Raw genomic sequence first — 12,427 nt, 5'->3', positions numbered from 1 at the left:
ATAATCTGTCTGATACCTTCTAGTGTCTCCAGGCTTCTTCCATGTATACGACCTTCTTTCATGATTCTTAAACCAAGTGTTAGCTATGATTAAGTTATGTTCTGTGCAAAATTCTACCAGGCGGCTTCCTCTTTCATTTCTTACCCCCAATCCATATTCACCTACTACGTTTCCTTCTCTTCCTTTTCCTACTGTCGAATTCCAGTCACCCATAACTTTTAATTTTCGTCTCCCTTCACTATCTGAATAATTTTTTTTTATCTCATCATACATTTCATCAATTTCTTCATCATCTGCAGAGCTAGTTGGCATATAAACTTGTACTACTTTAGTTGGCATGGGTTTCGTGTCTGTCTTGGCCACAATAATGTGTTCACTATGCTGTTTGTAGTAGCTTACCTGCACTCCTATTTTTTTATTCATTACCAAACCTACTCCTGCATTACCCCTATTTGATTTTGTATTTATAACCTTGTATGCAACTGAACAAAAGTCTTGTTTCTCTTGCCACTGAACTTCACTAGTTCCCACTATATCTAACTTTAACCTATCCATTTCCCTTTTTAAATTTTTTGACCTACCTGCCGGATTAAGGGATCTGACATTCCACACTCCAACACGTGGAACGCCTCTTTCTCCTGATAACGGCGTCCTCTTGAGTAGTTCCCGCCCGGAGATCTGAATGGCGGACTGTTTTACCTCCAGGATATTTTACCCAAGAGGACGCTATCATCATTTAACAGTACAGTAAAGCTGCATGACTTCGGGAAAAATTATGGCTGTAGTTTCCCCTTGCTTTCAGCTGTTCGCAGTACCAGCACAGCAAGGCCGTTTTGGTTAGTGGTACAAGGCCAGATCAGTCAATCATCCAGACTGTTGCCCCTGCAACTACTGAAAAGGCTGCTGCCCCACTTCAGGAACCACACGTTTGACTGGCCTCTCAACAGATTACCATCCGTTGTGGTTGCCCCTATGGTATGGCTATCTGTATCGCTTAGGCATGCAAGCCTCCCCAGCAACGGCAAGGTCCATGGTTCATGGGGGAGGATGAACAGATATGGAATGGATAAATTCCGTATCTATTATATATAGTGAAACAGAACTATATTTCTCGAAAGAAGACTTGAAAAGTCTTATCTTGTCTTGAAACAAATAAAGTTGATACTAAAGAATTAATTATTTTCACAAAAATCTCATGTGAAACCAATCTGCAGTGGGAAGAGTGCAATAAGTAATAAGGCATCAATAAAATCTTCTCAGTTTACAAGCCACGTCACTTCAAATAAAACATTCGAGCTTTTGTTAGCTGCCTCCACTGTTGTCATTGGGAATTAAAATCACTGACTCCTGGGACTGGAAAACTGTCCTAATCATATAGATGTAGTGGCAGCATCTGGAACCTTCCAGAGAAGGACAGAGTGACACATGCGCAGAAGGTGAGTTGGGGAGTTCATAGCAGCTCCGTACCACCGTGGGACCAATGTCACATGATGGCTTGAGGAGCCAGCACCATGCTTGAGACTGTTGCTCCTGCATCCTTACACGTGTCAAGCCTACATCTTTGCTTTCACAGTTTGCTTTCTGCCTAAAGCCTGCCCCCATTACATGTGTTAAAATCATTGTTATTTATTCGAATTTCATCTGCTTCTTTGATAACAGCATTCAAGTATGATAGTGTCTTAGCCACCACTCTCATCTTTTTTAAATTTTATTGTATCCCCTTCTGCTAGACAGTGTTCAGCCATGGCCAACTTCTCAAGTTCCCTTTGTTTGATATATTGTGAATGTTATGCACAACAGTCAACAACAGTGGAACATGTTACCAAAGTTTATTTTCTAAATTTTGCAATTTATTATGTAGTTCATAATTTAATGTGTCACATATTTTATCTATGGAGCCAGTGGCTCCTTCTTCTGGCAGAAGTGTTGAAGGGGAAGGAAGAGGAATGGAGGAAAAGGACTGGCGAAGTTTAGGAAATGGGGAGAATCACGGAAAAGTCACATAGGACTCCATGTCAGGGGAGACTTACCAGATGGGATGAGAAGGAAAGACTGATGGTTGGGGATTGCACTGGATGAGATTTGAAAACCTGAGAGATTAAAGGTGGAAGATGGGTAATAAGGAAGAGTTAATGAGAGCGGAAAGTTAAGTACATTATATATGCTAGAGGCAGGGGGTGGGGAAAAATAGACAGGTCAGAAAATAAAACATATAGGAAACTGAAAGAGTGTGAAGAAAGGAATAGTTTTTAAGAAGAAATGCTGGGTCCAAAGAAATTAACATAAATTAAGAGCAGATGGGTGGTGAGAACCAAGGACATGCTGTAAAGCCAGTTCTCACCCGCAGCATTCTGATAAACTGGTGACGGGGAAGAATCCTGGTGGTATATGTGGTGAAACAGGCACAGAGGTCTTCCCCCTGTCACCATTTTCTCAGAGCTTTGCAGGTGGAAGTGGTATTACAACATGTCCTTGGTTCTTGCCACCCACCTGGCCTCAATTTACGTTGATTGTACGTACATGTTTGTGTAGAGTGTGTGTGTGTGTGTGTGTGTGTGTGTGTGTGTGTGTGTAAGAGAGAGAGAGAGAGAGAGAGAGAGAGAGAGAGAGATAGAGAGAGAGATCATCATCATCATCATCATCATCATCAGTTGTTTATGCACAGTTTGAAGTCCCTCAGAATAAGCTTTATTGGATTACTCAGATATCAGAACTTATTGGTCGAGCTATTACAAAGTTGGAAGAAGATGCCACATTAATTTGAGACACTTGACCAGTCTCTATAAAATTGGGTTAACAGATCCACTAATGTTGTGAACAAGATATCATTCTTGAGCATAAAATTATGGGAGAAAATTGCTGAATTGTTGCACCAAATATTTGTTTAATTTGCTGGTTACACAGCATTCAGTGCGAGGTTTAAGCTGCTGGATGTTTCAGTAGCTAGATGTTTCAGTAGCTTCTAATGTACAGACAGTAATTGTTGACATGTTCTGTCTCAATATTAGCTGCGTGAAACATTTTTGGGAGGGGGGGGGGGTATTTTAGTCCACACATCAGATACGTAATTAAATAATATAATTTTCTTGTCTACCTGATGTTGCTCAAGTGGAAACTAAGGGTGTTGCTGCTCACCAAAACCTGGAGCACCATATTATGCAATTGGATCAAAACCATTGAAGCATTCTTCTTGTTCTGCTTATTAGACAAATTCAACTTGAAATCATCATTTGCTTGATCTGACCTCCTGGAGAAGCGAATAGTTTCATGCATCAATAACAGCATACCAGTCACATTCAATTTGCGACTTATATGCCAAGTTATAGTGAGTAGTGTGAATAAAGAATGAGTATGCTGTGCATTCTGGAAACAGTACTCATCACATGTGACTTATTATGGCATGCAGTAAGGCATTAATACAATAATTGGGTCATTCCATGTCAATTCAACCAATTTGAGAAAATGTTCCAGCTGATAGTGTCAGATTTGGCTGGAATTTAGCACACCAATGCTACCAAGTGTGGAACACTCATGTACAAAATTTTAAGTTCTCCAGCCAATTAGTTCCAGAATTATGGATTGTGAAAGAAAGTGGCGTGACCCGGAAATTGCAACCCGCATCTGGCAATCTATTGTCAGACCCAACTTCAGGTCTTAATAACTTTAGAACTATTCTGCACAGTCCAGTGAAATTTTTACAACCCAGTAACATCCATTTAGAAAACACACTCTATGAATCGAAACACCAACAACATATTTCTGAGGGAAAATAAAAAATTCCAAAATGTGATACGTTAAAAGGTACATATTGTAGGTGTCTCTATGCCAAATATAATTCACTCAAAAAGGGTTTAAATTTTTTTGTGGTAAGCTTAATGTGGCCTAAACACACACAGAAGTCATCTTGCCCATATCAGTCACACAGACAGAGTTACATGCACGCGAAAGTACAAAAATTTGAAAAATTAACTGAAAAACATGGATTTTCTAAGTGTGGTAGCACAAAAGGGACAAGTGATATCCAAGCCAAATTTCAAACACTGCATAAGTAGACCATAATATAATATGTGGCTAAATTTCAACTCGTTATTTGCAAGTCCTTTATGTACAATAAAAGTTGACAGAGATGTATTTGGTTACGTTTCTTTTAACACGATTTAGCAACTAATAGTGATGATGCAGACAGCTTGTTTCAGATAAAGCTGCAGGAATTGTTGGGAACCATTAGGCAACAGAAAGTTAAACAATGGTAGTTTTCAGGGACAGAATGAGTCATAGTTAGGCAGGAACAGCAAAGGAAACAAGCAACAATTACAGGTTACTCATGTTTTTAAGATTCTAGTTCAGACTGGACAGTACTGTTGTGGAAAGTCAGTATGGAGGCAGAAGAGTGTACTAGTGGTGCTTTTGTTCAAACAAGTTGCAGTATTGGTAGAGCACAAGCATCTGATTGTCATAAAAGAACATATGGAACAAAATGTGGCATTCGCTTTGTACTGTATGATCTGGATGAATCGGACCAAGATTTGTTGCTATGGAGATCCGGGATACACCCTGTGAGCACAAGAAGTACAGTTCCAGGAAACTTTGGTGTTTGTTATCATCATATGAAAGTGTTTCTGGATAAGTATTCTTTCCAACAAAGAAGTTGTTTTGATCCATTTCGGATTCATAAGAAGACAGTGAAGTGTAGCCTCAGAGAAATTGATATAAAATACGTATTGAAAGTGAATCAGTGCATGGGACTTAACATGAAACCAGGACAAAAGTTATGTTCCAGGTGTGTTACACTGCTAAAAAATGAAGAATATTCTGATAATTTACATGATAGTGATGAAGAGTATCAGCCACCTACAACCATAGTGGATGAGCAATTAATGACTGCTCTTGGTTTGTCTCCCATGAAGACACACAAAGTTGGGAAAAGAGACAGGCCCAGCTATGGTAGAAGAAAACTACAAGAAGTTCAAATGGAATTAAAACACAAAATAGCTGACACACTAATGGTGGAAGAAGAAGAACTATCTGCTCCAAGGGAACAGAAATCATGCCAGAAATGCTCTGATTTGGATAAAATTGTGCACGATTTCAGAAAAAGTGCAGTGTCCACAAACCAGAAAAAAGTAGCTATTCTTACCCTTGCACCTTCCAGCTGGTCTATTGACTACACTGCAAAGGAATTCAATGTTTCTACATATATGGTAAAGCAACCTAGGAAAATAAAAACAACCCAAGGAGTGCTTCCACAACTTCAGCAGGCTCAGGGTAAGCAATTGAGTTCAGAAATAAAGGTACTAGTGTCGGAGTTTCATGAAAATAATGACTACAGCCAAATAATGCCTGGAAAAAAAGACTATGTAATGGTGAAAATGGGAAATGTACATGTACAGATGCAAAAACAACTGTTGCTATGCAAACATATCAGAACTATATGTAGAATTCAAGGAAAAGTATCCCAATACCAAGGTAGGTTTATCATCTTTTTTCAATCTTCAGCCAAAATGGGTTGTGCCTGTAAGTGCATGGGGCACACACAATGTTTGTGTATGTGAGACCCATCAAAATGCTGAGCTGATGTTTGCTGCTATAAAGGATTCTGGTCTGGATTACAAAGGTGCAATGAAGCTGCTAGTGTGTGACATCAGTTCCTACCAATGCATGATACGCAGGTGTGAAAAGTGTCCTGGTAAGGCAAATCTTGCAGAACACATGAATAACAAACTGTTGACCACACACAGCTTCACAGCAACAGCACAATTGGCTTATCTCCAGTAAGGATAATTTGAAACAAGATGAAATTATAGTAATACTAGACTTTTCTGAAAATTATACACTCCTGGAAATGGAAAAAAGAACACATTGACACCGGTGTGTCAGACCCACCATACTTGCTCCGGACACTGCGAGAGGGCTGTACAAGCAATGATCACACGCACGGCACAGCGGACACACCAGGAACCGCGGTGTTGGCCGTCGAATGGCGCTAGCTGCGCAGCATTTGTGCACCACCGCCGTCAGTGTCAGCCAATTTGCCGTGGCATACGGAGCTCCATCGCAGTCTTTAACACTGGTAGCATGCCGCGACAGCGTGGACGTGAACCGTATGTGCAGTTGACGGACTTTGAGCGAGGGCGTATACTGGGCATGCGGGAGGCCGGGTGGACGTACCGCCGAATTGCTCAACACGTGGGGCATGAGGTCTCCACAGTACATCGATGTTGTCGCCAGTGGTCGGCGGAAGGTGCACGTGCCCGTCGACCTGGGACCGGACCGCAGCGACGCACGGATGCACGCCAAGACCGTAGGATCCTACGCAGTGCCGTAGAGGACCGCACCGCCACTTCCCAGCAAATTAGGGAGACTGTTGCTCCTGGGGTATCGGCGAGGACCATTCGCAACCGTCTCCATGAAGCTGGGCTACGGTCCTGCACACCGTTAGGCCGTCTTCCGCTCACGCCCCAACATCGTGCAGTCCGCCTCCAGTGGTGTCTCGACAGGCGTGAATGGAGGGACGAATGGAGACGTGTCGTCTTCAGCGATGAGAGTCGCTTCTGCCTTGGTGCCAATGATGGTCGTATGCGTGTTTGGCGCCGTGCAGGTGAGCGCCACAATCAGGACTGCATACGACCGAGGCACACAGGGCCAACACCCGGCATCATGGTGTGGGGAGCGATCTCCTACACTGGCCGTACACCACTGGTGATCGTCGAGGGGACACTGAATAGTGCACGGTACATCCAAACCGTCATCGAACCCATCGTTCTACCATTCCTAGACCGGCAAGGGAACTTGCTGTTCCAACAGGACAATGCACGTCCGCATGTATCCCGTGCCACTCAACGTGCTCTAGAAGGTGTAAGTCAACTACCCTGGCCAGCAAGATCTCCGGATCTGTCCCCCATTGAGCATGTTTGGGACTGGATGAAGCGTCGTCTCACGCGGTCTGCACGTCCAGCACGAACGCTGGTCCAACTGAGGCGCCAGGTGGAAATGGCATGGCAAGCCGTTCCACAGGACTACATCCAGCATCTCTACGATCGTCTCCATGGGAGAATAGCAGCCTGCATTGCTGTGAAAGGTGGATATACACTGTACTAGTGCCGACATTGTGCATGCTCTGTTGCCTGTGTCAATGTGCCTGTGGTTCTGTCAGTGTGATCATGTGATGTATCTGACCCCAGGAATGTGTCAATAAAGTTTCCCCTTCGTGGGACAATGAATTCACGGTGTTCTTATTTCAATTTCCAGGAGTGTACATTTGTAGTTCAAGATGCCATCCAAGGATATCATTGGGACAACCGTCAACCAACTCTCCAGCCATTTGCGACTTACTGTAGAGGTGAATCAGGTGACGTGTCTGTCATGAACCTGTGCGTTTTTATTGACTGTTTAATTCCTGCCATGCCCACATTTGCACTGTCATGGCATATGTGAAAAACAAGCTGCCTCACATACATTTTGTGAAATACTTCAGTGATGGGGCAGTTAGTCAGTACAAAAACTGTTAAAAGCCCAAAAATTTGTGCATGAATTACCATGATTTTCAGATTCACGCACAATGGAATTTTTTCGCAACAAGTCATGGTAAAAATGTATGTGACGGTATTGGTGCTACCATTAAGCGCATGGCACCACGAGCTAGTCTGCAACACCCTACAGAAGGTCAAACTAACATCTCTTCAATAATTAACCTGGGTACAGAAAAATAGCTCTGGCATACAATAATTCTGTGTTTCGAAAGATTAGGTGAAATCAGTCGAAGAGTTGCTAAAAAGCAGACTAGAACACGTTAAAACTGTTGCAGGCACAAGGAGCCATCATCCCTTCTCTCCAGTGGACTGTGACAATGTTCAGGTGAGCAGACTGTCCAGTTATAACTATAGGCTCATGCACAACATGTGTCTTCACAGTGTGTCTGACTCAGGATTCAGAAGCAAAAGCAGCAGCATACAACCTGGTTGCTATGTTATTGCTGTTTATGATGACAAATGGTTCTTAGGATGTGTTGCAGAGTGCTGTGAAGCAGAAGGTGATGTATTTGTGAATTTCATGGCACCAGTGGGACCAGCAAGATCATTTCATTGGCCACATTTGGCAGACAGGTGTTGGATTCTTTTTGAACATATTCTTATGACAGTTCCAGTTCCTACCACAGTGTCAGGAAGACAGTACAATTTGCCACTCATTGTACAGAGTACAGTAGCTAAAGTGTGGGAGAACTTCTGTTCGAAGCACAATCAACTGGTTTTTAGCAGTTAAGGTGCAGTAAACATTAATGATAGGTTGTGTTAATCTGTCTATATGTTGTTACTTAGTGATTAAACAGTTGTGGGAGAGGATAAGAAGAGGCAGAACAGTTTATGATATGTTTTTACAAAATTGTGTTGTGGAACAATGGCCACATCAATCACCAAATAAATCTGTCAACTTCCATTGTACACAAATGTATTGTGATAACATGCTGAAATTTTGAGATATATATCATTATGGTCTACTCATGCAGTGTGTGAAATTTGGCTTGGATACCACTTGTCCCTTTTGTGCTACCACACTTAGAAAATCCATGTTTTTCAGTTAATTTTTCAAATTTTTATATTTTTGTGTGCATGTAACTCAGTTTTTGTGACTGATATGGGCATGATGAGTTCTGTGTGTGTTTAGGCCACATTAAGCTTACCACAAAAAAAGTTATGCCCCTTTTGAGTGAATTATATTTGGCATAGAGGGCACCTACAATATGTACCTTTAACGTATTACATTTTTTTAATCACATTTTGGAATTTTTTATTTTCCCTCAGAAAAATGTTGTTGGTGTTTTGATTCATAGAGTGTGTTCTCTAAATGGATGTTACTGGGTTGTAAAAATTTCGCTGAACTGTGTGGAATAGTTCCAAAGTTATTTAGACTTGAAGTTGGGTCTGAAGATAGATTGCCAGATGCGGGTTGCAATTTACGGGTCACACCACCTTCTTTCACAAGTCATAATTCTGGAACTAATTGGCAGGGGAAACTAATACTTTGTACACGAGTTTTCCACACATGGTAGAATTAGTGTACTGAATTTCAGTCAAATCTGAGACTATGAGCTGGAGCCCCTGGTTGAACTGACATGGAATGACCCAATCGTGTTCTGTATCCACATACTTCTTCATGAGTATTGAGGTACCCATGACAGCCAGAGAAATTTTTGGTCCAATTGCTCATTCTGCCATGTGATTTTCAGCAATTTATTAGACTAATAGTATCTAACAGTGCCTGAAGTGCATTGGAATTTGTTAGGTCATGACCTACCTTGATTTGCAGCTGTTCTCTAGCAGTTACTGTATTTTTGGTGGAAATCATAAATGTTGTTGAACACGTGGCTAACACTGAATTGCAACAACTTGCTGCCTCATCAGATATGGTCCTTAATCACCAAATATGCTTAGCAGCATAGCAGATATAATTTTTGTGTCGGTCATTCTCATTCATATCATTAGTTGAATATGAATTATATATGGTCAACTAGAGATGGACCACCAATCTTTTCCAGCAACCAATTTGTCAGAGCAGTTTGTGAAGGCTACATTTTAGGGATGCATCCAAGACCTCTTTATTTTTTCGTCTTTTTTATGTAATGGAGTTGAATTAAATGTGATTTCTAATACATGAGAGCTGTAGATGTACACAAATTAAAGTACTGAACTAAAAGTTTTGCTTTTTAGACATGAGAAATGTTGTGAAGTGGCAGCTAAAGATAGCTGTTACAAGTGTATTCAAAGAAGTAAACTTTGTGGCATATGTCTCTGGTCTCTGGAATTGTTACGATAAAAAATAAATAAATAAATAAATAAAAATTCTTTAAAAAAAAATTGAAGGATTATGGGGTTTGAACACTCCATTGTACCATTAAGATTCACTGTGATTCTGTTTTTTGTCACTTCCATGTTACTGAAAGAAAAAATTAATCTGGAAAATATTGCATTGCCAAATTGTTGTTACAATTAAAAGAGAATGAGCAAAGTTTCCCGTAAACAGTCAGAATGTTGAAGTTGTACAGGTAGTCCATTATACTTAATCCTCTGTTGTTATAAAAAAGAGAGGGTATGATGGAAGGAGATAAGGCCCACTGAGGACAGAGCACCTTTGTGATTATTTTTAAAATGCCCGAAGTGAACTGTTCAATTAGGTACTCTCTCTCTCTCTCTCTCTCTCTCTCTCTCTCTCTCTCTCTCTCTCTCTCTATCTTTCTAAAAAGGAATGATAGAGTTGATGGTAAACACTAGTCACTGGTGAGAGTCCTTTAGTTGTTACATTGATTAGAACTTTATTATGTTGCCTTTCTTTCCAAACAGAAGAATGTACTTTTTGGTGCTTATTTTCTAATATATACTTACGGATTTACAGCTACACAGATTCACACAGGAACGATTTGTCCAGCAGGAAAAGGTACACAAAACTACAAATTTAGGATCAGAAGAGTTGAATGAAATTCTCTCACAGTTTGCGAAACCTAGATCGGGCAGAGGCTGGGAACTGCTGCGATCATATGACAATGATTTTATTACAAGGTTTGTACTACCTTTATTAAGCATTTTAGTGTGAATTATCACAGAAGTTCTTTGCATTTTACTCTTGATTTAACTTTATATTTACTGCGGTATTGTACAACTTATTGGCTCAATTCTGTCAAATTAATATGTTTTAGTAAATGACAACAGAAACAAAGGTTGTGGAAATGAAAAGATGGAACTCTGGCAGCGTCTCTGTTTAAACTTGTCAAGCTTCATACTAAATATTGTGTATTTTCCTTCATCTTAAGGTATCCAGATGTCTTACAAAGACAGCAGATGATGTGGGAAGCCAAACAAAAGCAGCTTCAGGAGAGCTTTTCATTGCCCTCTACTCCAGCAACAGGACGCACTCGCCGGCAGTCGACGAGAGATTCAGACTCTGATGGGAGGCCAGTTCTGTCATCACATTCTCGCCATCGACCATCAGGTGATTCTGATGCAGAAATTACGACTACTCCAAATAACCGACGAAAGTCGCACAAAGATTCTGACAGTGATAGTGGTGCAGAACGACCAAACCACAAAATTGCTCGTTCATTTGCTGGGGTTAAAGTGAAAGTAGAGCCTTTAGAATCGTGACCCATGTTTTGTTTTGACTGCTTTTGAGTTGCAGATTTATTTACTGTACTAAATATGTGATGTAAATGACAGAATAGCTGATGTGACTGTTGTGACAGTGATTATAATTATTTTGCTTAATTGAAGTTGTTCAAAAGGACATGTGATTTTTGTATTTGGAACAACCCATCGAGAGAGGTGAGAGAGAAGTGTGTAAGCAGCAAGTGCTGCTGTAGATGTGGTACTTCATCAAATATTGCAGACAACTATTTGTGTGAGGCAGTTGAAAGTGATATATTTATGTGATTGTTATTGTTGTGTTCAGATTAGTGCTGTCATTTTGTGAAATATGTAATTTTTAATTTATTTTGTGGTACAATAATTTTTAAGTGAATTGATGTGCTGTTGACCATAATGGAAGCTGCTTAACTGTATGAGCTTCATATGTATTATACTTTCAGGTGTGGATGGCGTAACCCATTTTGTTTGTAAAAAATAGTCCCTGCATGAATTTCAGATTATTTTTTCTGCCATATGAGTGAATAATTTTGTGAGAAAATGGAGCTTTGTGCAAGACTATAGACATTGTAATATTTTCCCAGTGTACATAACAGTGTGTGTTGTGGTGTACAGCTTTGAAACAGTGCTTATGTTTCAATTCTATAAATGAAATTGATGTACAGTTACCTGTGTTAGTGACAGATATCATAACTTTTATTTCAAAATTACTCAGCGGCAAGATGTGACGTAATTGGCAGCCCTACCCATTATAAATTTGTCAAAACACAATAAAAATATTGTTTATCTTGGTCTTTGTCTTCTTCTGCAGTAAATGTATGTTAATTGGTTTTCAAAGTTTCAAAATACATGTGAAGCACATATAGAAAGAAATTTATTGTGCCCTTCTCATTTCTCTTATTTGTTTATTGAAAAGGTGGTTTGTCTCCTTGCAGCTTTTACAAGCCTTTATACTTTGTTAATTTTCATTATTTATGTAATTATGTCACACTTGAAATTTTAAATGAGTTGATGTCAACAGTCTGAAATTGATAACATTACACAGCAGAGGTAACATAAATTATAGGAAGTATCTGTGTAGTTGACATAGACATCTGACAGTGAACAGGATTTAGAAAATATGTGTGTGGTAGTACAGGTCAGACTGTTCCAAGTCAAATGCCCACCCATGGACACAGGTTGGCAGGGGTGTGCAAACAGCTCATGTACAGGCAGTCAGGCACTTGTGCCATAGTGTAAAGGATCCTACTGCACTGACTAAGTGCATTCAGGCAGGGGTGACCAAGCTGTTCACGCAT

General features: G+C 40.3%; 1 protein-coding gene across 1 annotated transcript in view; it reads left to right on the top strand.

Moving 5' to 3' along the window:
- Positions 1 to 12,002, top strand: part of LOC126162534 (DNA-directed RNA polymerase III subunit RPC5) — a 100,620-nt gene extending 88,618 nt beyond the window's left edge. Inside the window, exons 8-9 of the mRNA XM_049919107.1 lie at positions 10,387 to 10,550; positions 10,802 to 12,002. Of these exons, the coding sequence (XP_049775064.1) occupies positions 10,387 to 10,550; positions 10,802 to 11,132 (495 nt within the window). The 3' untranslated portion in view covers positions 11,133 to 12,002. The remainder of the gene's footprint in view (positions 1 to 10,386; positions 10,551 to 10,801) is intronic.
- Positions 12,003 to 12,427: the final 425 nt, after the last annotated feature.

Source organism: Schistocerca cancellata, chromosome 2 (assembly GCF_023864275.1).
Source record: "Schistocerca cancellata isolate TAMUIC-IGC-003103 chromosome 2, iqSchCanc2.1, whole genome shotgun sequence".
NCBI classification, from domain to species: domain Eukaryota; kingdom Metazoa; phylum Arthropoda; class Insecta; order Orthoptera; family Acrididae; genus Schistocerca; species Schistocerca cancellata.
The sequence above is the reverse complement of the archived record's forward strand: the minus strand, read 5'-3'. Positions and strand labels throughout refer to the sequence as shown.